General features: G+C 37.2%; 1 protein-coding gene across 6 annotated transcripts in view; it reads left to right on the top strand.

Annotated features, from left to right (window-relative positions):
• Positions 1–27977, top strand: part of CDIN1 (CDAN1 interacting nuclease 1) — a 301784-nt gene that overhangs the window by 54762 nt on the left and 219045 nt on the right. For 5 of the 6 annotated variants that reach the window (XM_060175165.1, XM_007527854.3, XM_060175162.1 and 2 more), the window contains exons 2-4: positions 14864–14909; positions 15791–15855; positions 25058–25118. In XM_060175165.1, the coding sequence (XP_060031148.1) occupies positions 14864–14909; positions 15791–15855; positions 25058–25118 (172 nt within the window). The remainder of the gene's footprint in view (positions 1–14863; positions 14910–15790; positions 15856–25057; positions 25119–27977) is intronic. The other variant, XM_016190289.2, reaches the window with a different exon arrangement.

The raw sequence follows: 27977 nt of genomic DNA, 5'->3' as shown, positions 1-27977 counted from the left end.
AGGGAGGGGGTTTTAGGGGAGGTGGGTAAAATGCTTTGAGTCAGGTGTGTAATGTTGAATAGACTAGACTTTTGTGATGGTCATTATAGAGTATATACAGAAGTTGAACTATAATAGTCTGTGTAAACCAAAAGAAGGAGAAGAAGAAAGCAAGCAATAGAGAGAGAAGCAAATTAACTGAAAAATATACACTTAGATTGTGATAAGAAAATGGGAGTCACACTGGGGATTGGCAGATAACAGCACAGGGTATTGTTGTATGATGGTGGATGGAAATTCACCTTTTGTTTAGTATTGCTCTTTGCTCTGAGTTTATGGAACTAATAATGTAGCATCTATAGATGTGGAATTATAGTACTCTACACATGAGACCTATATAGTGTCAGAAACCAATATTACTTCAATAAAAAAACTATATATATTAGAAAGAACTTAGGGTTGAAGATCTGACCACCTGTTCAGTGCCGATTCTGTTGATGTGGATATAATGCTTTATACCTCTTCTGCTTCAGTCTCATAAGTAATATTTTTAGTACGCAGTGATGATACTTAAATAAAACAGTGCCTCTGGGAACCTAAGTTCCTGCCCACCATTTTTATTACCATTTTTTTTTTTGTCATCAGAGATCACAATAAGCAGAAGTTATTTGTTGAGTGGCAGTTAATAGAATTCTACCGGAATGGAAAAAAAATACAGCAAATAGGATGGCCTAGTAAAAGTGTGAAGCATGGTGTAAATGTGTTGGCTGTGCATAGTCTTGGAGACTGAATGCCGTCTCTTCTCATCCTTGGGCTTTCTCTTAAGAAACAATGTAGGAAAGATATTTACAACCATTAAAGATTGGCTTGTATCAGAGTGAAAGACATTAAGTGCTGAGATTAACTGCCAAAGGATTTAGTAGTGAATTAAGAATAAAGGTTTGTGGTAAGAGTTAAAATTTTGTATTTAATAACAGAAGAGCTTAGTGAATTTTAAGGTATTCTGTTTGTTGCTCTAGTAATCTTGGCATTTATTATTAAAGTCATGTGGTTTTCAAATAATTATGCTATGGTGATTTTTTTTAGGAAAGATGGAAAATGTACAGCTTTTTCTAACTAATGTACAGAAAATATAGAATCTGAAGCTTCAAATAGTTTGCTTGACCACCTGAGAACATTACAGAGACTTTGTAATCACTAAATATTCAGAAAGTTATTTTAATGCCAGTTCTTGCATTTGTTGTTGTTGTCAAACCCTTAAGGTGAAAAATGTCAGGTTGGTAATTGGGAGTTGGAAGCAGGGGGTAAAGAAAAGTGTCAATTCATGACAGTATTAATGCTATTGTGTTAATATAGCTGAACGTTTATTTGAGAAAGTGATAAAGATGGTCCTTATATCTTTGATCTTTATAAGTTACAACAATAATGGAGTGAATTTGGTCAATCATTTTTATCAATTTTATATAAGGTCTCTGTGATCTATTAAGGAAGATTAAGAGAACAGAAAACATATTTTGTATCGAAAAAGACTAAAATAGTATTTCAGTGGTTCCAAGCAATATTCCAAAAATTTTTACCCTATGTGAAGGTGGCAGACATAATTGTGTTTATTAGATATAGACTAGTAGCATTATGGCCACAGAATTAAATCAGCCTCCAGATGTTCACCTATTTATTTATGTGATGTAAAGCTGGCATTTATTTATGTGATATAAAGATGACATAGTATTTTAGCACTATTTCATGAACTGAGGAATTCTCTAAGAGGACTAGCTGAGTAATTTTCTATAGTACAGCATTTCTATATACCTATACAGAAAGCATTTGAAATCCAAAGAAAAACACTGGATACTATGAAGGGAAATCGGAACATGGAATAATTAAGCTGATGTAGCTTCACATTTGGTTTTCTGTGGGATATTTAGTATTTACTTCCCAAGGAAGAGACTCCGAGTTAGGAAAGAACTCCAAAGATACCCTGATCCAAACCTCAAACTTGACAAATTAATTAGTTAGCTGAGAATACAGAGGATTGAGGTCTCAAATCATTAGGTCTCAAAGTATGACCTCTTTTGAAAGGACTCTGGTGTCTACTTTATGCTGTACTACAATAACAAAACACTTTACTCTGGATAGCTAAAGCAGTAGACATTTATTTCTTATAATTCTTGATGCTGGATTTCAAGATCAATAAGTCAGCATGGTTATGATCTGTAGAGGACTTTTCTGTCCTGGAGATAGCTGATTTCTCACTACAGGCTCAATTGGCCTATGTTTGGCAATTGTACTAAAAAACATCTGTCTCTCATCCTCTTCTTACATGGCAACTAACCTCATCAAAATGACCCCACTCTTGTTAATCCAAATTACAGTTCAAAGTCCCCTTTCTTTACTATCAGAAAGCAGTTTGTTACAGCAGGCAAAGGGAATGGTGTTTGACTGAAAATTATGCTTATTAAATGTTTATTTTTGAGGTAAGTACTTAGGAAAGTGGAATTGTTTTGGTTGTAAGAAGGGGCAGGGTTTTTTAAAAAAATTATTATTGATTTGATAATGATTGACAAGATTATAGGATAAGAGAGGTACCATTCCACACAGTTCCTACCACCAGAGTTCTGTATCCCATCCCCTCCATTGGAAGCTTTTCTATTCTTTATCTGTTGGATAGAATGCCAGCTCCCCCCGGCTTAAACAACAGTATGTCTGTATGAGATTAGTTTGATCCCACTCAAAGCTGCGGTCTATTTACATAAATCACTTTTACATTTACATAAAGCACCACCTTCCCTCCAGGGCATTGGTGGTTCAGTGGTAGAATTCTCACCTGCTCTGCCCCTTCTCCTTGTCACACCCTGATTTTCACCAGTCACTTTTCTCTCCACCCTCTCTATGTCACATCCTGTTCACACCCTACTTGAGAAGTATATATAAAGACAACATTGTTCGTTTTAGTTTTAGTTTAGCTTAGCTTGGCTTAGATTGTGTTGTGTCCTGCATGAATAAAGAGATACTGTGTACAACCCAGCCATGAGTCCTGGGTCGTCTGTCTCCCGTCAATGAAGCTCAGCCCGACATTTATCCCTCTTGGGAGCATGGATTCAGGATCATTATGGGGTGCAGAAGGTGGAAGGCCTGGCTTCTGTAATTGCTTCTCCACTGGACATGGGTCTTGGCAGATTGATCCATACTCCCACCTGTTACTGTTCCATAGTGGGGACGGGAGGATCTATCTGGAGAAGTGGGGTTCCAGGACACATTGATGAGATCATCTTCCCAGGGAAATCATGTTGGTATCATGGTAGCATCTGCAGCTTGGTGGCTAAAAAGCCTTAAGATATAAAGCAGAACAAATTATATAATAATCAGGAACCTAAAGGTAAGAATATAGCATATGAGATTTGTGGTTTCCATTCTGGAAAAAGCTAGGAAATCTATTTTAGTTATATTCCATGACTTTACTAATTTTTGCTTGAGCCTGACAGCTAACATGCAGGTGGGCTAAAGGTATTATCTGAGGAGATGGTGTCAGAGTTGGAAATAAGACTAGAAAGCTGGATTTGGGCACAGAGTAGCTCCCAAATATGAGAAAAGTATATAAATGTTGTTAATTGTAAACCCAGTCGATTTGATCTGGGGGCCTGTTCAGCACAAGAACCTGTGCAACATCTGTATCCCTGTAGGTCTGAGCTTGCATTCTCTGGTCATAGCTAGGAACATTCTAGGCTGCACTCATTTCAGGACCAGTCTTCCTCATGTGGCAGAGTATGTTGACTCAGCCTCCCTTCAGAGAATGAGATAGTCCCTACCAATGTTGACCCACATTAAGAGTAAGATCCCCTAGAGGCCCACAAGAAGGTCCACTAAGATATGATTTAAGAAAAGCATCCCCCCCTCTTTTGTCATACATATCAACATCATTTATTTTCACTGTTCAAATATCTAACATAAAAAATATCTATTTTTATAACTGCTCAGAACAACAATAAATAGACTATTGTTTTTGGTTTTCTTTTTTCTCCCCCCCCCTTTCTTTGTGAAACATGATAGTTATATTGTAGCTAAGTGAAAGACTCTGGACTTGGGGGGCAGGAATGGTATGACATCAACTACCCAAGGCATGCTGGTAAAGAGTGAAATGGGTTAGTGGTGGGTATGGTATGCATATGTCTATTGTTGGGTGGTAGGTGGTAAGGAACTGTATGTATGTATCAACAACAGTTCTGTAAACCATTATTTCCTTAATAAATAAAGTGGTTTGAAAAAATTCTTAAATAAATCTGTAATCATTAGGTGTTTTCCATTATGTAGCAAAATTTAGTAGTGTTATTTGGTGTTCTTTTAGCCCTAAGGCTTTTGCAGAAGAAAAGACAGAATGGTACAATAGAGTAGAAATGTAATTATTAGTGGTAACAACTATCCCATCCCATTTGTGGTAACAGTGCCATAAATTACCTACTAAATTATGCTGAGCATTGTTAGAGAAATGCTTTATCACTTTAATAAAAAGTGAAACCTTTGTTCTCTAATGTCTCATTGTATGTTTTGGGACCTTTTGATAAATGTCCTTCTAAAACTAAACTTATTGAAAGATTAAGGATTGCATCTATTTTCTTCAGCAATTACCTCCATGATAAAAATCTTGAGGGCCAAATTATTCAATTTGAAGTCATTCCAAAGAGGTAGGAGGCCCACCTAGGTATTCCATGGGATGATTATTTAACCTCTTTTGGGAGATGTGGTACTTTATATAATCAGTGGTGAATGAAAGGAGTTAATTATTTTTCTCCTGGTTCTCAGCCTGTGGCCTGATTACTTTGAGTGCCTAGAAGTCTTAATAAACACTTTAATCACTCTCACTATTGACTTCAAATAGGTCTGATATAGAAGACCTACATAGAAATATTTAGTACCGACATGATTTTAAGTCATTCTTATTAGGATCAAGGCATAGACTTTAGATAAATATCACAAGTTTTAGGGATATAGACAGAGGGAAAAAGATAATGTCTCAGCTATGGAGTTGGAAAGCTGATAAAAATCATATAACTTTCAAGATGAAATGGATCTTAAAATCATAAAGTATATATAGATAGTGAAACTGGGACTTAATAATAATTGGATTTTTATCCAGTAATAACTCAGGCATCTTAAGAATGAAGACACTGCTACTTGTTATTGTTCCTTTGACAATACAACTTTCAGCATTCCCTGTTGTTAAAAACATACATGTGAAATACAGAAAGATGCCTACCAAAATTTTAGAAAATAAAACTAACATTCTGAATGGCCCTAAGTGAGGGTAAATGATACATTACCTGGCAAAGTCATCATTTCCTCTATTTTGAGTCATAATAACATATTTTCATGGGGGGAAATCCATAGTTTTGATCTTTTAATTCATTGTATCTTTTGCTGATGTGAAATGATAATTTATGGGCTTGGGACCTGCTGATGTATAATTTATATTGTAGTATATTTGTATTTGTTTTAATGTGTACAACTTGGTTTAAACACATTAGGATTAATGAAATAATCAGACTACATTATCTATGTGTCACACTTAACTCACAACTTTTTATTCCTTGATTTGCCTATACGTGGTGTAAACTAATGTGTTGGGCTGATCATTTCAGATCTAGGACTGTTAATTTGCTCATTTTTAAAGGAGTTGAGTTTGTTCTAACAAGATTGTCCAGAGTCCAATATTTTTCTAGACAGTAGAAGTTCCCCAAGTAAAATAAGGAGAGAAGAACATTTTCAACTCTAGAAAGAATGTGACCATGTATACTGATGTGATGAGATTAAAGTATAAACTGCTAGAGGAATTGGAGGTGAGAAAGAGTTGTGAAACTAGAAAGAAGTGGCTTAGACTGGAAAAATGGTTCAGCTGGTAGAGTATTGGACTCATATACCTGAGGTTCCTGGTTTAATTCCTGGCACCACACGTGCAGGGTGTGCTCTGGCTTCTTTTTCTCTCACTGTCTCATATGAAGTTCTTTTTTTCTCATATATAATCAATAAGATGAATTTTAAATAGGGAGGCAAGGTGGAAGGGATAACTAAAGGCTTAAAGCAAGGATAAGAAAAACCTCAAGGACTTTGCTAAGAGTCTGAACTCTACTCTACTTATGAGCTACAACTGCATACATGTACACTGTCTTATGCAGTCTTCCTTCCCCTTTCTCATTGGTGAAAGACTGAGTGTTGTTTTTGATGGGCTGGCTTCACGGGTGGGTAACAGACGACCAGGGACTCATGGTTGAGCTGTATGCAGTGTCTCTTTATTCATGCAGGACGCAGCGCAATCTATACCAAGCTAGACTAAAACTATCACAACTACCAACTAACTAAAACGAACAATGTTGTCCTTACATACTTTCCAAGTAGGGTGTAAATAGGATGTGATGTAGAGAGGGTGGAGAGAAAAGTGACTGGTGAAAATCAGGGTGTGACAAGGAGAGGGGGCGGAGCAGGCAAGAATTCTACCACTGAACCACCAATGCCCTGGAGGGAGGGTGATGCTTTATGTAAATGTAAGTGATTTATGTAAATAGACCGCAGCAGCGGTTATGTAAATAGAATACAGTAGTTATGTAAATAGAATACAGTGTTAAGCAGGGGGTATTAAACTATTGAAACAGAAGGGGTTTTTAGAAGCATACCAAGAACTGAGATAAACTGAGAGGGGAGAGAGCAAAGGAGTCACCTTCACCTCTGCTCTGCCTCTTGTGATGCTCCTCCTCTGCCTTTCCCCAGCCTCCCCTCTCCCTCACAGGTGGAAATCCGGGGCTTGAACCCAGGCCCTTGTGCATGGTACCCATAAGTGCATTAAACCAGATCCACCGCCATCCATCCTCTTTGTAGTCTACATTCTTTACTTCCTGGGTTTTTCAAACTAGGAGTTTGGTGACAGCTTAGATGTTTCAAGAGTGAGAGAGAGAGAGAGGAAGGAATCAAGAATGACTCAGAGTTTTCTAACTCTGGCTTTAGTGTGTGTGGAAGGAATTGACTTCAAGAAGTGTAGGGGGGGTGGGGGCGGTGGCGCAGTGGGTTAAACGCACGTGGCACAAAGCGCAAGGACCAGCGTAAGGATCCCGGTTCGAGCCCCCGGCTCCCCACCTGCAGGGGAGTCGCTTCACAGGCGGTGAAGCAGGTCTGCAGGTGTCTATCTTTCTCTCCCTCTCTGTCTTCCCCTCCTCTCTCCATTTCTCTCTGTCCTATCCAACAACGAACAACATCAACAGTGGTAATAATAATAACCACAACGAGGCTACAACAATAAGGGCAACAAAAGGGGGGAAAAATGGCCTCCAGGAGCAGTGGATTCATGGTGCAGGCACCGAGCCCAGTAATAACCCTGGAGGGGGGAAAAAAAAAACTATAAAGAAAAAAAAATAAATAAAAAAGAAGTGTAGGTATGAAACATTGGTTGTAAATTTGTTTTTCAGGTATTTGTGGCCAAAGAAGTGAGATGTCCTATACTTATCAATATAAATATCGAAGCCATAGTTCTGAATAGAGGTGGAAGTGAATGTTAGTTTGGAAATTATAGAAGTAGTTTTTGGGGTCACAGCAGATCATACTGTCACCCACATGAGCACATAGGGTGAAAAATGAATAAGTAGGATTGAAGGGACTACTTTAAGTACCCCAGGGAAGACAATGGGAGAGGGGAAATGGTGTTTTAGATAGCAGAGGGGAAAAGAGTTATTTGAAAATTGTGCTCTAGAATTCATAGGAGTAAAGTTTTTTTTAATTTTATTTATTTATTTTCCCTTTTGTTGCCCTTATTATCTTTTTTTATTGTCGTTGTAGTTATTATTATTATTGATGTTGTCATTGTTAGATAGGACAGAGAGAAATGGAGACAGGAGGGGAAGACAGAGAAAGGGAGAGAAAGAAAGACACCTGCAGACCTGCTTTACAGCCTGTGAAGCGACTCCCCTGCAGGTGGGGAGCTGGGGGCTTGAACCCGAAATCTTATGTCGGTCCTTGCACTTTGTGCCACATGTGCTTAACCTGCTGCACTACTGCCCGACTCCCAGGAGTAAAGATTTTTTAAGGACAAAAAAGAGAAGGGACATAATAATACACAATATTACGATGAAATCAACCAGAGTATGTCTTACATATTTGATAATGAGGAAGTCTTCATCTAAGGTGTGTGGGGGGTTGACATGAGATTGCTATAGATGGAGGCAGAAGAGGAATTATGGATAGGCCTCTTAGACAAAGATACTCAGTAGTGAAGAGACAGCAACAAGTGTCTTGCAGTGGCACACCTGATAGTATTGCACACATAACCATACACAAGGACCTGGGTTCAAGCCTTCAGTCCCCACCTGTCAGGGAGAAGCTTCACAAGAGGTAAAGCAGTGCTGCAGCTCTCTGTCTCTCTATCTCTCTGTCTCTCTGTCTCTCTCTCCTCCTCCTCCTCCTCCTTTTCTGTGTCAAATAAGAGAGAGCCAGCGGGGTAGGGGGGGGGCCATTTCAAGATAGTAGGTACCAGCTTAAGAAGGCAGAACAGGCTTGGAAGTAAAGAAGTAATAGAGGAGTGGAAATGATGGATGTTATGCTAGCTAATAGGTTATGCAGAGTTGGAAGAAAGTTCAGTTTATAAGTCTCTAAAAATATTTATTCCCTTTTGTTGCCCTTGTTTTACTTTTGTAGTTACTATTGTTGTTATTGATGTTGTTGTTGGATAGGACAAAGAGAAATCGAGAGACGAGGAGAAGACAGAAAGAGGAGAGAAAGACACCTGCAGACCTGCTTCACCGCTTGTGAAGTGACCCCCCTGCAGGTGAGGATCCGGGGTCTCGAACCGGGATCCTTACGCCTGTCCTTGTGCTTTGCTCCAACTGTGCTTAACCCGCTGCGTTACTGCCCGACTCCTGAAGAAAGTTCAGTTTTAAGTAGCAAGAGAAAGATGATAAATATATAGGTTGTAGTTACCATTATCTGTTGTTTTCTCTTCTTTTTTGTCTACAGTAATAAAATGATTGTGCATTTGATTCAAGGATTTCCCATAATGAATTTAATGTGACTTATTAAGGAAAATAAATTAGTGTAGGGAAAGTTGATAGTCATTTTTCTTTTTTTTTTTTTTTAAACAGATGTACCTGTGTATCCATTATGTTGGAATTACTGGATTACTTCAGACAAAAATGACCAAACATCAAATCTTGCAAGCAAAATTCAGTATTTTTCACCCAGGCTTCTTATTCTTGGTCTGATTTATGTTATGACTTACTACTAAAAGCTAATACCTAAGTTAATTAGAGGGAAAAGCAGTATATATAGTTATCGAAGTAAATTAGAACATTTAGAATAGGGTTAGACATAGAAAAAAATCCTAAAGATCAATTTATCTTTTAATTCTTTCTGTCTTTCTAATCACTTATCAGTTTTATTATGAAATATTGCATTATACATAGAAAATATTAATAATACAGCAAACTCAATCTACCTATCTTTCATATTTATTTCAGATGATTTTCTATTTTTACAGAAATTAAGTATATTGACGTTATTCTATAATTTCTTTCCTCTTCAGTTTTCTTCTTTCACTTCCCTTCCTTATCCTGCTCCTCCTCATTCCTTTGCAAATTTGAATGATCATCTTTCTCATTTCTTTTCTTTTCTTCATCTGAGGCAATCATTCTCTTGAGTATTTGCCAGCCTTATATGCTCCTTTTAGCACATTTATATATGCCTGAATAAAATAGTTATTTGATTATGCTATTTTATGTTTTATATAAATGATATCAAATGTGGATATGATTTCACAGTATGTTTTATGTGTGTGTTTGAAATTTATTCATGTTGATCTTTGGCTGAATAAGTTTTCTGTGTGCCTTTTAATTTCACAGTTGATTAACTATTCTTGACTATGAATTCTTCTCTGAATTTTAAGACAACTTCATCATGTTTTACTAGGAATCCCTTAGTTGAATTTTATGAAAATTACAAGCTAATATGTAGAGAATTGATATTATATTTATGTCTTAATGCTAATTTAAATTATTTATATACTTTTATTTATATAAAATTGATATTTTATTTAGACTACAATTGATAATATAATTTATTTATTTATTTATGTACCTATCCATATGTGATTCTCAGGTCTCCATTTAGTTAGGAACTTTTGCTCTTCAGTAATGTTAAATAACTTTCTTCAAAAGTTTTACTAAATATCAGTATTTTATGGTGAAAACAAGTCATGTTCTTCCTCCTTCTTGTGTAATATTCGGTTCATGCAACAAATTTCCCAGACAAGAAAAGGGGATCTCTGTTCTACATTTCTGTGGTGAGGGGGACACTTCTCTGACTCATTAATGGGAGTCAGTGTTCTTTTGTATCCTTTCACAGAAATTTAGGGAGGTGGAACCTTATAATTGTGAGGCCTCCAAGCCTAATGCTTTGTACTGTTATTCTGTTTTGTCTTCCTTTAATTGGTTTATTACTTGGGGAGGCCCAGAAATAATATTCATTTTATTCAGAGAATTTGGAGCCTAGTAGAGTGTAGACAATTAATCTTCTTAGATTTAGGGCAAAAAGAGCTTAAAAAGAAAATAATAGTATTTAGGGGTTTTTTATCACCTTTTTTCAGAGTTGGGGTACTTAAGAAGATGAAACACATGAAATGGGCTGTATTTTCCTCCTTCAGAGCAATTTCAAGTTGTCACATGAGAGCAGGATTTCCTTCCTATAAAGGGTATTACAGCGAAGTTTATTCTAAGCTCTCCTTTCAGTTTATGCAGCAATCCCCCAGCTCTGTTAAGTTCATTTTCTCCTACACTCTGCAGTTATTGTGTATATTTGCTAAATGAATTTTGGTAAATATTGAGTATTGGATAGAGAACTGGTTTGTCACCCATGTCTATATATACCTGCCATCTGAGAAGTCTTGATTGCAGTATTAAATGGAGGTAAATAGTTCCCCAGTAGTGTTTAAAGTCCATATGGAAAAACGTTTCTTTTACACACACACACACACACACACACACACACACACACACACACACACACACACCACACTTTTCAATTTCTAGGCACACCAATTTAGTGACATAGTGACAGACAGAAGAACAGTTTCAAGGAAGCCAGCCATAGTAGCTGCCAGTTAAGAGGAGAATGAGATAGTGTGAAAATGGACAGCCTCTTTAAGCACTGCTTTCCATAGACATGACCTTGCAACGGAGCAGCCTGTCTCAGAGGACATGTGGATCCAGCACCTCTTCCCATTACTAGAGCACCAGAAGCCTGGGCAGCAGCCCAGGAGGTGGTGAAGTGGGTAAAGCACTGGCCACTCATGCATGAGATTTGGAGTTCAATCCCTGAGTTCCTGATATCATGTGTGCCAGAGGAATGTGTGCTATGGTTCTCTCTCTTGAAATAAATAAATAAATCTTGTAAATGAAACCTAGGCAGCTTTCTTTGTTTTTGAGGGTAGAAAAGATGAAAATGATGTATATTGTTATTTAGCTGCTAAGGTCAGTTCATTTATTTATACACACATACATTAAGTGATTATTATGTGTAGAAAGAGAAAGGGAGGAAGGGAAAGAGGGAGAGAGAGAAAGAAGTTATAGCTTTTAAGGAATTTTTTTTGATAGTTGATAATTAATTCTTGCTTCTAGTTTGAACTTAAGTCTTATTTATTGAGACAGTGGGTACTACATATGGTCTCATCATGGTTGTAGCTGAATTGAGTTATGAATATTATAAATATAGTTTTCCCAGTGAAAGACAGTCTTTTGTCCTCAGATTTTTATAGAACTCTCAACTTCTGATCAGCTTACCACTTTGAACTCTTTATTTTTATAAGGATTTCTCCAGCCATCTCATAGTCTTCCTATTATGGGCATGAACAATTACATTTTTATTTTCTCCATGATTTAGTTTCCTTCTCATTAGTCATCGGTCCTTGACTTGCCTATTGTAAGTGTGTGTGTGTGCACATGTGCATGTGCATGTATGTGTGTATGTAGCCAGGACTTTAGCCATGTGCATATCTACCACTCTTGGGTCAACTTGTTCCATGCTTTTAATTTCAGATAGAGACAGAGGGACAAAAAGATATCACGGCACTGGAGCTTTGCTCAATGTGGTGGTACTCCTAGATGTTGCTGGTGTTTGAACCCAGGTCCCTCATATGGCAAGACAAACACCCTACTAGTTGAGTTCTATCCTAATCTTACCAACTGATTTATTAGCAACATTTTTTTGGCCCATTTGACTATTTTCAGATACTTAATTTAAATACAGTTTGCTATATAATGAGGAAAAGGTTGTTAACTGCACACAATTATCTAATTTAGTGATTTCTTCAGTAATGTATAAAGATTTGTGCTTAAATCATAAGATAGTTTTCAGCAACATAAGGAGGGGTGATCTGTGTGTGAAGTGCACACAAGCAGACATAATAAGAATATAAAAAATATATAGTTAAATCAATAAAAAACATAATTTATAGACAAACTTATGAATGTTTTCTTCCTATCCTGAATAAACATCCTTACTAGCAATAGAATCAACCCTGCAACCAATATCTAAAAAAAAAAAGTGAAATCATTTTTTTTTTCCTCCAGGGTTATCACTGGGGCTCAGTGCCTGCAGTATAAATCCACTGCTCCTAGAGACCATTTTTCTCATTTTGTTGCCCTTGTTGTTGCACTTATTGTAGTTGTTATTGTTGTCATAGCTGTTTATGTTGGATGGGACAGAGAGAAATCGAGAGTCTAAGGGACGACAGAGAGGGGGAGAGAAAGATAGATACCTGCAGACCTGCTTCACTGCTTGTGAATCGACCCTCCTGCAGGTGGGGAGTCGGGGGCTTGTACTGGGATCCTTAACGCCGGCCCTTGCACTTTGTGCCATGTGCACTTAACCCACTGCACTACCACCCAGCTCCCTTGAAGTAATTTTTTATGAGTGATTTAATAGTGATTAACAAGATTGTAAGATAATAAGGGTATAATTCTATATAGTTCCCACTTACAGAGTGCTGTGTCCCATTCCCCTCATTGGAAACTTCCCTGATCTTTATCCCTCTGGGTGTATGGACCAAATTTCTTTATGGGGTGCAGAAAGTGGAAGGTATGGCTCCTGTAATTGTTTTGCTGCTGAACATGGACATTGGCAGTTTGATCCACACACCAACCTATTTCTATATTTCCCTCTGGGAAGGTGAGCTATGAGAACACATTGGTAAGGTCGTCTGCCCAGGGAAGTCAGAATGGAATCATAATAGCATCTACAACATGATGGCTGGAAGGCAGTAAGATACAGCAGGAAAAATTGTTTAATAAACAGAACCCAAAGGTAGGAATAGAGCAGATCGAAACTAGGGGTCTTTGAGTGTTAAGAAGCTAGGAAGTCTACTTTAGGTATGTTCCAAGGGGCCCATGACTTTAGTAATTTTTGCCTGAGCCTGATAGCTAACATGCAGATGGACTAAGAATATTGGGAAGATGGTGTTTAAGTTGAGATTCACTGGAATGTGGTGAATGTATATCTTTACTCAGTCATTCTACAGTACTTTTGAATTTTTAAAACAGTCATAGATAGTCTTTAGATGGTTATTTCTTTTCCTTGCTAAACATTTACTTTTTTTTTTTTTTTTTTCCCTGTCACTAGCACTTCACCATTCCAAGTTGTCTTTATAGCTTGACAGGGACAGAAAAGGGAGACACCACAATCCCGAAGTTTCTTCCAGTGTAATGGGGGCTGGGATCCCATATCCATATGTGGGCTCCACACACACATGACAGATACACTAGTCAGGAGAGGTATATTTGCCTGCCCTGTGTTTTCTTTGTAACCGACTCTTCTAATCGCATGAAAGTAGAAATGTCTAAAGATCCACATCTATTGCAGAATACAGCAGATAACAGGACTATGGCAGTGAGTAAAGAAATACATTGGGAATGCTTTACTCTCACACTTTCCAAATTACCTGTACTGAGCATCAGGAGTTTTCATTTATGACTAGAAGCATTTTTAATTACTCACAGTGCTTTGGTGTGCTATAAAAGTCAAGTTATTAACACTTTAATTTGTTCAGATAACATTTAGTAGGGAAATATTACAGAAATAATGAATTGTTTTCCAGATACGATATGGTAGATATATCTGCAGAGGGCAATCAAAAGGGTATTGATTGCTTTTTTAGAGGGGGGAAAAATCATTCCATTTCTAAATGTGAACAATTGCGAGTGGGAAATTCTCGCTTGGGAAGAATGACTCCCAGGTTGCTCAGTTGCCAGGTGTTTGACTTTGAGACTTAGATGAATCAGACCAATGGCAGTCCTTGGGAATGACAGACTCCATGCATCTCAGCTTCCAGCCATGAAAGCTTATATTTTCAAAACTCACTAGTACTCTGTAGGACTATTCCAGTGGCCACTGTGCTACTTCTCATGAAGACCAATTCTGTTTTTCCTCTGGATTTGAGAAAGTTACAGAAGAGGAGACCTGTTTGCTAGCAAACATTCCCATTGAATGGACTGCATGCTTTCTACTGTTGATAAAAATCTACCCCTGCCACTTATTAATGGGCATGAACCCTGCCTTGTTTTGGTCCTGTTAAACTTAGCCACACACTGTAGGCCTGTTCTCTACAATCATTCTAAAGTTAAAAAAAAAAAAAAATCTTAAGCTAGTTTGTTTTGAGACCATCCATACTCTCCCTTTTTCTCTCCCCTTGACCCAGCAGCAGGAAGCCTTTGTTTGAGGTGTTCATCTGGAACAACTTTTCCACACTTGTTTTCATGTTCTGTTAGATTACAGGGCAGCAGGCCTACCTTTGAAGCTCCTCTCTCTTTTGTTTCTTTGCCGTGCACTCCAGTAATTAACTTTGTCCTTCTTTTATTTGTTCCAGTCAATCGCAGGCCACTCTGCTGAGCATCTTCTCCCAGGAGTACCAGGTTAGAAGTTTTCTCCTTTGTGAGGGTTGACAGGTGCCTAATTGAATGATGAATGTCCCTTTATTTCTTTGTAATTGAACTGCCAGCTCTCTGATTGGGTTGGAGGATGTTCTCCTTTCCACATCAAGTACCGCCTGCGTCTCAGTGGAGGCCTGCCAAGCCTACCCATCCATCTGTCTAATAACATCTAGCCTTTGCTTATTTGGTGGACCTGTAATAAATTATGCTAAACCATTATTATTCTGACAATAATAATTTCCCTGTGTTGCGCAGTTCCATGTGCTAAATGTTTGCTGACTTGCACTGTCAGTGCCGCTTTCCATTGCTGACAGAGATGATGATAAATGACCATTGCTAGAGTGGCAGAAGGCAAGAGAGGCAGAAAATGGAGTCATTTATCATGAGATGACAGGTGTCAGTCAAGTGGCAAGACTCTATGGAATTACTTTTTGTAGTTTTCAAATAAGTTGTTTTTAAGCAATGTTATTCCTGGTTAAAAATGGCAATTGGATTGTAAAACTAGAGTGCAAAGGACTTAGATGGAATTGGATTGAGGGAAAATTAATACAAAGGTTGAAAGAGGGAACAAGTTCTTCTTTGCCCTCTAGAACCCTAAGCAAACTTATTTAGATTCAATTACTATGATCCTGTTGGCTTTTACATATATACTGTACCTTGTGGCACAGTTGGAAGGCATCCCAGCCAAGCAACTCTAGAGGTTCATAGAGTAGAGAGAGAAAAAGAACCACCACCACCCTACCTCCAAACTATTATTGTTTGTTCTATGTAGTAGATGTTGGGATCAAGAAATATGTCATCGTTATTCTTGAACCTAATCTGTGGCGCAGCATAAAGACCTTTTTTGTTCTGTTTTGTTTCAGAAACATATTAAAAGAACACATGCCAAACATCATACTTCCGAAGCAATTGAAACTTATTACCAGAGGTATGACCTGCCTGCCCCACTAGAGGGTATCATAGTACCTACTGATTTTAATAACATTTATGAATAAATTAAATTATTAAGTTAATTTTCAACTAACTTTCCAAGGCTTTTAATTTCCAGTCCTTTCTTTTTTAAGCTTTTTTTTTTTTTAAAGATTTTATTTATTTATTGATGAGAAAGATAGGAGGAGAGAGAGAAAGAATCAGACATCACTCTGGTACATGTGTTGTCAGGGATTGAACTCGGGACCTCAAGTTCAATCTCACCTGCTTGAGAGCCCAGTGCTGTATCCACTGTGCCGTTTCCCGGACCACCATTTTCAGTCCTTTATTTAGGACCAGAGAATGTATTTCTGAATGATTTCTCAAATGCTTTGTTTTGTAGATATTGAAGAACCTGGTCAGAATGTCTTGATTGTGTGTATGTATACATACTACATAAAAATATGTTTGGATACTGTAGTATCTTGGTTGGCTACAAGAAACGGATTTCAAGTGTTTGCTCTGACTAGATCACTATGTTTACATACAAATAGAGCTGCATGTAGGAGCAAAAGTTCTCAGACCACTTTTCATTTCTGTTTAGATCAGCAAGTTGAAAACTAAATCAGAAGACAGTATTACATTTTAATGCATTGTTTATTTTATCATAGGTCTTAACCATTTTAGAATTAAAAAGAAAAGATGCATGTAAGTGAAATGTGAAAATATATAATACAATGACATTTTCTATTTAAAAAGCTTTATATATTAAAAATGAATGCATTGGGTACTAAATTTAGAGTAGAGTGCCCAGGGTATATTTTAATTTGTTGTAGTTTTCAAATTTGTTTTATAGTAAAATGTACAAAAGAGATATTAAAATTTCTAAAAACTCCATTTTATGTATATTATGACTGAATAATTTATATTGGTAAATGATAATGATTTGCATTAGAAAGTATTGTCTGGCTTCTTAAATATTTCAAAGGTCTACTGTGAAGAAAAACTGTTTTAAAATCTGCCCTTAAGATTGACAAGTCAGTTTGACTTTCTGTGGTGAGAATGACACTACTGATATTAGCTGAATGCTAGTTAAGCATAAAAATTCTATGAATGAGATAATATATATAGATAAAACATTGATGTCATGTTTCTGTAAAACATTTTTAGAATCAGTAAAATGTTTACTATAAAAGAAATTATTGAAGGTGGGTTTAAAAAGGTAATCACTATGACATATATGATAAGAGACATGTTAAACATGTTTTAGATAAATACTAAAAATATTAAATATTGATGAAAAGTAGATATGTACTCTATGACAACAAAAGTCCTATAAATAAATATTTACTCATTTATGTGGTATTGAAATTGAAGAAAAAATATATTTATAATGAGTAAAGAGACACTCAAACCACATACGTTCTATTGTATTAGGAAAAAATTTCTGTGTAAGTCTTTTGTAAAATTTGAGTTGATATATATTCAGAAGTCATAATCTTCTTAATGCAACTAATGTTTAAAATCAGAACCTAAATATACATATACAGTTGAGAATGTCCAGTGCACTTCTGTGAAGACAGTAAATGCTTTTCTATCTAGATTCTCCAAAGGAAGACTGAAAAGTTGTTGATGTGTCAGAAAATGTGTTCTTGTTTGTAATAATCATATAAAAGTATCATGCTATATCTAGATTTCAAAGGTTTGTTGAATGTAAAGGAAATAGAGCATTTTTTTTAAAGCAATGGCCTTGGGGATTTCCTCTGATAATCCTTTTTCTCACTGTGAAATTTTATCTTTTAAAAATTAAAAAAAAAATTATTTGATGGGTGGGGGGAACCAGAGCAGCATCCTGGCACATGTTATATCTTGTTGAACTCAAGGCCCCATGCTTGAGAGTTTAGCTTTCTATCTACTGCTCCACTTCCTGGACCTAAACTCAGTGAATCTTAATCTCATTGAAAAGTATATTGAAGTATAAGCATACTTTGTTCTTCTATGAATCATGTTAACTTGTTTCAGTCAAAAATGAGAATCTTTTTATTTTTGTTTTGTGGAGCCAAGATTTTACACATGTGTAATTTCACTGCTACCTGGATGCCTTTTCATTCAGAGAGAGAGGGAGAAGAAGAGGGAGGGGAAAGAATGAGGGAGAGGGAGAGGCAACAGTACCAGAATTTCCTCCAGTGCCATAGGAGACTATGTGGTGGTGAGTTCAAACCTGGACCATGGACAGGGCTAGTTATGCACCCCACCTGGTGCACTCTTTGGCCCAGAAATAAAAGTCTTTCCCTTAAATATGGTTGCTTATTGGTATGGTTGAGTGGATGACAGTGAAAATACAGCTATTTATTTATATCTTTTTGAATGTATTTAAATGTTAGAGTCTCAATTAGTTCAAGAAGCCTTGGCACTTAAAATAGAAACTGAAAGTTGGACTATAATGAATAGACTAAAAGGAAAGCTCTCTGACCAGTTAGTTTCCTCCTGTACCATTGAGATCCATGGCTTTCTGCTCTACACTTTGTGGATAGACACAGCTGCTTTCACATAGTTGGAACTCACAAGTCATTTGTTTAGAATATGCAGGTTAAATGCCCCTGTACTCACTAAGATAAATTGAAAAGCTTCTGTTAGGGGCCGGGTGGTGGCGCACCTGGTTTAGCGTACATGTTACAATGTGCAAGGACCCAGGTTCAGGTCCCCGGTCCCCACCTGCAGGGGGAAAGCTTCACGAGTGGTGAAGCAGTGCTGCAGGTGTCTCTGTCTCTCTTCCTCTCTATCCAACCCTCCCCTCTTGATTTCTGGTTGTCTCTATCTAATAAATAAATAAAGATAATAAAAAAACTTAAAAAAAAAGGCTTCTGTTTGTTTTCCAAGTGATTAGAATAAAGGCAAGTTATATTACAGAAAAGCATCTCTAAGCAGTTTGACAATGTTAGCAATTACTTTTAACTTTTTGCTTTCATAAGATATTTGCCCATAGTGAAAATGAAGCACATTTGTGTTATTAAAAAAAAAAAAAGAATGGTTTAAAAAGGAGTGAATGATTGCCAGTAATTGTGGCACCCAGAGATAACCATAGTGATAATTTTTATTGTAGTCTTTTTTTTCAATCAATTTTTACACAGATGAGGTTATTCTATGTATGCAGGGTGAATCCAGAATTTTATACTCGGAAAAAATGGAAGTATTATTTTGTAAAAAGCTTTTCATAGACATTTTATTGTTTTCATTACTTCATCTTAGGAAAGTGCCATAATCTACTGACTCCTCAATTGAACATATAGTGTTCAGTCAGTAGATCCACTGTTCTGATAGTGCCAACCATACTGAGATAGATGTTTTGGTACATAGGTGCATTTTGGATTAGTTCCTTACTACTTCTCTATATGATTACTGGTGCTAACAATGAGTATATATAAAAATCTTGTATGTGTTCCCAAAACAATTTGGGAAAAGAGAATTCCCATTTCACTCTGCTTTTGCTAAAATCAATGTGAATCTTAATATCTTTAAATACAGGTTCTATGTATTTATTGTTTTTGTGGTTTTTCTATATGTATATATATATACACATATATATATATGTACATATACATATATATATTAGCTATTTCAGGTTTTTATTTTTTTCCTTTCATTTGATAGGACAGAGAAATTGGGTGGGTGAGAGAGGAGAGAGAAAGAGAAACACCTGCAGCACAGTTTCGCTGCTTATAAAGCATCCCCCCTGCTGGCAGGAGTCAGGTGCTTAAAGCTGGATCCTTGCATAGAGCAAAGAATGCTCGCAACCAAGTGTGCCCCTGCCTACTTTGATATATGCATTTGAAAGCATTTCATGTGGCATCACAATACAGTCCCTTCATAGTGAGATATCAGTCGGAAATGGGTTCTTAAGGTTTAGAATCAATGAGAAAAATTTCTTAGTTCTTTGTATTGTGTATGTATAGGCCCAGTTTGTGAACAACTTTGACATGACTTTGAATACAATTCTCTTATTCTTTTCCACTGAACTAGTGGCATTTCATTTCATTTTCAAACTGGAAACATACTTGTTAAGATATATTTGGACTCTTATAAATTGACATATGAGAATGTATGCATGTTTTTTGCACTTTACCGTCACCATGTCCCAACTACTATGAGAGGAACTAAGTACAGAATCATAAGTAAGACACAATACCTCCCTGCAGTTTCTCTGTTTCATGGGAACGTAACTGCATATGATAAGATGGATCTCAAAGATTTTAGTGTTGAAAACCCAACAAAAAACATATTCAGCAATATGCTTATTAGCAAAGGATTTTGCTGGATCTTTCCAGTCTTGCCATTGTCATTATTATGAAAATATCAAAGATCAAATAACTGTCTCCTATTTAAGATCAGTAAGTATTAGAACCTTAGATGCTGGAAGTCCAGCGGTAGCACAGCGGGTTAAGTGCACTTGGCGCAAAGCCCAAGGACCGGCGCAAGGACCAGCGCAAGGATCCTGGTTCGAGCCCCCGGCTCCTCACCTGCAGGGGAGTTGTTTCACAGGTGGTGAAACAGGTCTGCAGATGTCAAGTTTTCTCTCCCCCTCTCTGTCTTCCCCTCCTCTCTCCATTTCTCTCTGTCCTATCCAACAACGATGACATCAACAACAATTAAAAAAAAAAAAACAAGGGCAACAAAAAGGAAAATAAATAAATATTAAAAAAAGAACCTTAGATGCTAATTATCCTTCAGAATAAAAATATGTGAAAATCTGCCATCAATGTGGATTATTTATTTATTAACAAGAGAAAAAAAAAAAGAGTGTTTCTGGTTATGCAATACTGAGGCTCTCACAAAGGATGCCATGCATGTAAGTCTGGGTCTCTATCCTTTGTACCACCTCTCAGGCTCCTCGATGCAGCTTTTTTTTTTCTTTCTTTCTTTTTCTTTTTTAACCAAAGCACTGGTCAACTTTGGTATTGGGGGATTGAATTTAGGACTTCAAAGCCTCAGGCATGAGAGTCTCTTTGCATAATCATTATGTTCTCTCCCTGGTTCTTCAATGCAGATTTTTTTTAAAGGTAGTTTTAACTGTAAGATATGTGTTTATTAATCTTTCTGTGGACTAGTTAGGCTCTGACTAGAGAATGACATAAACCTTTGTTGCAAAGAAGTTTTAATTTTCAAATAAGCACCAGGAAAATGTCATAGGTCTTTTTAATGTGATTTCCCTGGTAGATCTTACCATCCCAACTACAATTTATTTATTTATTGACTTCTATTGGATGAAGGTTCAACTTTCCATTTGGGTGTTTTAAGAATACTCCACCTTCCTAGAGAGAGAAGCACATGTGAAAAGTGCTAACTGGTACATCTGTACAGGATGCTTTAAGGATGCAGAGAAGGAAAACTTTAGAATTTTCTGGTAATGGTGTCAGGGTGGAGGCACACCTGGTTGAGCCATGTGCAAGGACGCAGGTTCAAGCCCTCACCTGAAGTGGGGAAGCTTCACAAGCTGTAAAGCCGTTCTGCAGGTATCTTTCTGTCCCTTTCCCTGTCTTCCTTCTCCTTCTTGATTTCTCTCTCTCAATGTCTCTTTCTCTCCCTCTCCCTCCCCCCGTTCTTCTCAATTTCTCTCTATCTCTATCCACAAATAAATACATAAATAAAATAATTTGAAAAAGACTTTCCTTACTATTTAGTATGAACATGTTTTAACTATTATATAGGCTATATAGATATAATGGATTATCATTTTGTAAGCATCTCCTGTTTCTTTAAACTCAGTAGTTATACTGTTGGTCACTAACAGGATAATGAATAATGTAATGCCATTTTGACACTAGCCTATAGTTCTTTGGCACAGTTCTTTGGTCTGTGGTCTAGTGATTCTTCTTCTATTTCCATTTACCATCACCAAGCTGTACTACTACAACAGTAGTCTTTCCTAGTCCTGATATTCTGAATACATTCCTGACATTTGCACATACTGTTTTACTGAACATGTTCTTCACAGCTTGCCACTTGCTTACAGGTCGCCATTCGAATGTTGCTTCCTTAGAACAAAACTCCCTGCTCTACACATTAGAAGTTGACTGTTTTGGGGGGATAGGCGGTAGCACAGTGGGTTAGGTGCTCATGCAAGCTCAAGGACCCGTGTAAGGATCCTGGTTCGAGCCCCTGGCTCCCCACCTGCAGGGGGTCACTTCACAAGTGGTGAAGCAGCTCTGCAGGTGTTTGTCTTTCTCTCCTCCTCTCTGTCTTTCTCTCCTCTCTCCATTTCTCTCTGTCCTATCCAACAACAGCAATAATAAGAATAACAACAACAAGGGCAACATAAATGGGAAAGAATGGTCTCCAGGAGCAGTGGATTTGTAGTGCAGGCACCAAGCTCTAGCAATAACTGGAGAGAGAAAAAAAAAAGTTGTCATTTACTGTGAGAATATAATATGATTATATTCTCTGTTTATTTCTCTGGCATTGTCCATCTCTGTAATGTAATGCAACCTTTCTCCCTTTCTCTGTCTTTCGCTTCCCCCATTTACCCCACCCCCTTTCCTCTTGGCACTGTTTAGCTCAGGTTTATGGTGTATAGGGGGAAGAGATTGAACCTGGGATGTTTTGTGCCTCAGGCATGAGAGTTTCTTTGCATAACCATTAAGTTGTCCCTCTCCTCTGCCCCTACTTACACACCCTGTAGCATAATCACTATGGTGATAGAACCATGGGAGTTTTGTTCCCTGCTGCTTCTTCAGAATTTGGGACAGTTTTGTAAATTATTCCTTAGATATGTGAATGTTAGAAGGTTGAAAAGATATCCTAGCATAGGCTTAACTACTGTGACCCAATCACAAGACTTAATGACTTTGCACTTCTGGTGATTACTAACATACCATTTCTTCCTATGTCATGAATGTACTGACTGGTTGTTCTTTGAGCAGGATTTGGGATGGAAATGTAATCTGACATGAGGCTGTTAATTAACCTATCTCCCAGGAAACTTTGAACCATTCTAGCCCTTCCCTTTTTCTTTTTGATTTCTGAATGGATTTATTTCCCAATTAGAATCCTAAACATTGTTTTTAAAAAGGCCCCACTACATGGGAAAGGAATTTAAGATTACTTGAAATTGCAATGATTTGGAGACATTAGTATCTGCTTCCGGTTACTGTAAGGAAAATTTTTAATTGGTTTTTTTACCATCTAACAAATATTATGAATTTATTCACCCAGACAGTATATGTAGAGAAAACGTACATACTTATTTCTGTTTTTTTTTAAATTTATAAAATGGAGATATTGGCAAGATTATAGGATAAGAGGGGTATAATTCCACACAAATCCCACCACCAGAACTCCCTATCCTATTCCCCCCTACCTCTTTGAAAGCTCTCCTATTCTTTATCCCTCTGGGGGTATGGACCCAGGATCATTATGGGGTGCAAAAGGTGGAAGGTCTGGCTTCTCTTTTCTTGCCTAATATACCTTTTAACAATTATTTATTCATTGTTACATAAAAATATACATATACTGTTATCTATTATCAGCCAAGAATTGTGTTAAGTATAATAAATTGAATAAAGTACATGTCCTCCATATCCTCACTATTCAGTGAGGAAAGTTTGAGGTGGGCAAGTAGCTAAGTAGATATATCTGATAAATTGGTCCTTCTTAATCACAGACGAAGGATGCTTAACTTACTCCTAGATTATGGTGAATTTAAGAAGGCGGCATATAAGATAACTCCTGAGTTACCAGGTGAAGAGTAGGAGTGGGCAACAGTGATTAGAGATGAGTCTGGCAAAGCAGAGAAGGTCGATATCAGATTGGAAAGAGCCTTATAAGAGCTGTTGAGTGGATACAGTTTAATCTTGAGATTCGGTGTGGGGCTTTTGAATTTTTTTTCTTTCTTGTTTTCTTTTTTTTTAAGATAGAGAGAAGTTGAGAGGGGAGTGGAAGACAGAGAAGGAGAGAGAGTGACACCTGAAGACTTGCTTTACCTCTCTTGAAGTATCCCTCTTGGATATGGGGAGGAGGGACTCAAACATGGGTCATTGTAAATGGTAACATGTGTGCTCAACTAGGGGTACTACTGCCTGGCCCCCTAAAATATTTTAGGGAGAACAATGGTATATTCTGGTTTGTAGTCTTTTAAAAGTAATTTCTGGGGCCAGGTGGTGGTGTACTCTATGTACACATTACAGTGTGCCGGGACCTGGGTTTAAGCCCCTGGTCCCCATGTGCTATTGGGGTGAAGGAGTGAGTGTTGCTTCACAAGTAATATTGAAGTTTGGTACATGTCTCTCCTGTTGCTCCTCCTATTATTTTTGTCAAAGAAATAAATAGAAAAATAATTTAGAAAATGGATGCTGGTGCAGTGTAGTTACCATGCAGACACTGAATCCCAGCAATAACCCTGGAGTTGGTTGGGGGGGAGTCATTTCTTCATTTTCTCCATGCCTGGGATGGGTTTGGAGCATTAATTCTTTTTCTTCTGGTTTTTTTCCCCCCTGAGACTAGTGGGTGAGGAGAACTGGAATTTATTTTCTGATGAAAGATGTGCTGGCCTCCCGATAGCTAGTCTGTTCCTGCCACACACACCCCAATGATGTGTCAACCAGCCCTATAAAGTAAAAATAAATAAATAAAAATAAAAATAAATAAAAAGTTAGTTGGGGGACTGGAAAAATAGCTCATTTGGATAGTGTACTGCTTTGCCATGACCCAGGTTCCAGCCCAGCCCTCTACTGCATTGAAGGAAACTTCAGTGCTGTGGCCTCTCTTTCCGTCTTTTTATCTCTGTCTGCCTCCACCTCTTTCTCTCTCTTTGCTTCTCTACCTATCTGTATCTTCAAGTAAAAGTGAGGTGCATATGTGGATATTTGATTAAACATCTCTATGAGTTGGTAGTGGTACCCATAAAGTCAGGAGAGGTAGGTAGTTCTTTTCAAACCGCGCACCCCCCACCCCCACCCCAGTGGTCACTTTGCACATTAGCAGGTGAAAATAAGGGAGAGATCAAGGTGCTCACATCACTGCCTCCAACTTCAGTTAGTTACCCCTGGTCTGAGGTAAGTTGTTTTTGTTCTCCTTTTCCCTTCAGTGCTTTCCTATGACAGTAGCATACTTTAACTAGAGTTGAACATGGCGTTTGCCCAGGAGAACGTGTACACACAGGGGATGCTGACAAGTCCATGCTGGCCTTTTCTTGTCACTACGTTATCACTTGGCTTTGTCTTGTCTAGGTACCTGAGTGGAGTGGTGAAAGATGGAGCTGCCCCAGTGCTTCTGGAACTGGCCAATGAGGTAATGTTATTGTTGTTATTTTATTTAAACCTATGGGGCTTATCTAGAGTAGCTTTGCTAAGAATTGTAATTATCCTGAGAGACACAGAGAGAGAGATTTTGAGGTGCATTGGGCATTTAAATTGCTCCTGGTCTCTTTGTACTTTCAGTAATTGGACAAAGAGCTTCATATATTAATAAATCAGTTTAAATAATTAGTCTACTTCTTTTAAGACAGTGTATAAACAGCTTCTTCGTTTCTTCTTCTGTGGTAAATTTAAGTCAAACAGCTCAAGACCTGCTCTCCTTTGGGTACATTGTCTTAATTTAGTGTAAGAAATACCTGTATCAAATAAAGATGCAAATGCTAAGAAAGTCTGTGTTACTATAAAGGCAAAGAGAACTATTGTATACTTTCAAATATCTAACATTTACTTATTTTCTCTTTGCTATCAAACTTTCATCCTAATAAAAGATGCATGCATTGCAGAAAAGTCTCTTTATACAATGACAAGTATTGTTCCTATTAACACCACATATAAAGTAATTCATTGAACTGATTTGCTAGTTCTTATTGGCTCCTCCTTGGGGACATACATAACAGTCCTACATTTAAAAAAAAAGGGGGGACACCATAAAGATTTCCTATGAATGAAGAGGCTGTAAAAAAGTTCATGATAGTTGCAGTGAACATACTGAAAAAAAATAAAATATTTTATCCCTAAACTTTAAAATATTTGTCTTCTGTAATAAGAGCAATGCAGTATTTGCTCTGGCTTAGAACTGCCTGTGCAAACCTCATAGGGCTAGAAGGAAATGTACACTGTTTTGTGTTGCATTATAATGCAAAACATAGAAGCAAGGCAGAAAATGTGTGTTTGCATTAAAGATGACTGGGTACTGTGAGCATTAAGTGTTGCAGCAGCAAGTTCTACATGTTATATTAGCAAGGAAGGATGGCTTCTTTCACAGCTTCTGTCTGCTGTACACCAGTACAGTCAGTAAATGAGCAATTACCTATCAGTTACTAGAGGGTTTTAATAGTCTCAGCAATGTCTATACACTCTGATAGGATAGTTAACATAAAGAATGGATTTTTCTCCTCCTGGCAAAACATGTATTTTCTACAATTTTTATCCTATTCCTAGAACAAGTTGGTTTTTGAGTATCTCCAGATATGTTTGTTATGAGTTGGTTCTGTTAGCAGCTTGAGCTCCCTAAACTGCAAATAGAATTTTAGTGACTATCCTTTGTGAAAAAGAAGAGTGAGCTAACAGCATTCTGGATAAAGCATGTAAAAAGGGTGATGCAAATATGGTACTCATTTTTGTAGATGATTATTTTGATGGCATAGGTTTTATGTAGTAGTAATTCATATTTGAATTTTTAATGGATATTTATGTTGAGTTTATTTAGCTAACCTCAGCTTCCATTTTGTAGTAATATGGAAAATTTTAATGCACTAGCACATTTTCCTCTCCACCAGCAAACCTGTTATTTACCATGAATAGACAGCAAAACTCAAAGAAAAGAAGTAGTTTGTTTTTGTTGTTGTTTTTTGCCTTCAGGGTTATTTTTGGGGCTCAGTGCCTGCACTACAAATCCACTGCTCCTGGAGGCTATTTTTCCCATTTTGTTGCCCTTGTTGTTTTGCTTGTTGTAGTTATTGTTGTCATAGCTGTTGCTGTTGCTGGATAGGACAGATAGAAATGGAGACAGGAGGGGAAGACAGAGAGGGGGAGAGAAAGATAGATACCTGCAGACCTGCTTCACCACTTGCCAAGCGACCTCCTGGAGATGGGGAGCCGGGGCTCGAACCGGGATCCTTATGCTGGCCCTTGTGCTTTGTGCCACGTGTTCTTAACCTGCTGCACTACTGCCCGACTCCCAAGAAGTAGTTATTTTTTATAATGATTTTTCCTCTTCTTGATTGAACATTAGCACAGTTATAATAGGATTTTATGGGAGATTGCTGATGTATGAGGTGAAATTTGAGACTGACTGGTATCAGATTATGGATTCTAAACAACCAAGCTACCATATTTATGTGATAGTTAATACTTAAATATGTATGTTTGCATCTGGTGACAATTGATATGATGATCATGTTTTATGGGTCAATATATACTTAATCATTAAAACTGTAAAAACTGACAAGACATGTGTAACATTGGTACACTACAGTGTACAGTAACTCTCTTGAACAAGATCACTGTATTATTGTTGATTTGAGGGGTAGATAATGTACATGGTGATTTTATAAATGTCCTAATACTAATTTTCCCATCTCAGGGCTAAAGCAAACATATTAGGAAACCTCACTTTGTTAGTAATTCTCTTTGTTATATTAGTCATTGCTATATATTGTTATATTAGTCATTCTCTTCTTAGCAACAAATATTTTCAAGTGAGATTTGAAGCATTATGAATTTTACTTACATGCTAAATTCTGACATGAAGCATGATGGCCCTATTTCAGAGAAAGATGGACACATGATTAATATGAAAATTAGGGAGATGCAAGTACCTGAACTAATAAGGTAGTCCTTATTCAGGCTGGACTACCTTCAGTAATTTCACCATTTTTCATGTGTCAGCTCTGATGTGGGTTACTAGGAATAAGCAGCTTCGTGGAAAGCATTTCTTTCTACTTGGGGAATTTAAGGGCATCCAAGTACATACATATTTGAAAAAAAAAAATCTGTTCATACAAATGAAGCCAGCCTTTTTGTCTAGTTACTAAATCAAGATAAAATTTTGGTATGAGTACAGCAGTTGAAAACCTGTCAAGAAAAATTCATGAATATAATATATGAAAAGCATTTGCTATCTTAACACCTAAAATAAAAAAGAACTTGTTTTAAGAGAAGATTATTGCTG

This window comes from Erinaceus europaeus, chromosome 16 (genome assembly GCF_950295315.1).
Source record: "Erinaceus europaeus chromosome 16, mEriEur2.1, whole genome shotgun sequence".
NCBI classification, from domain to species: domain Eukaryota; kingdom Metazoa; phylum Chordata; class Mammalia; order Eulipotyphla; family Erinaceidae; genus Erinaceus; species Erinaceus europaeus.
Note: the sequence above shows the minus strand (reverse complement) of the source record. Positions and strands in the feature narration are given on the sequence as shown.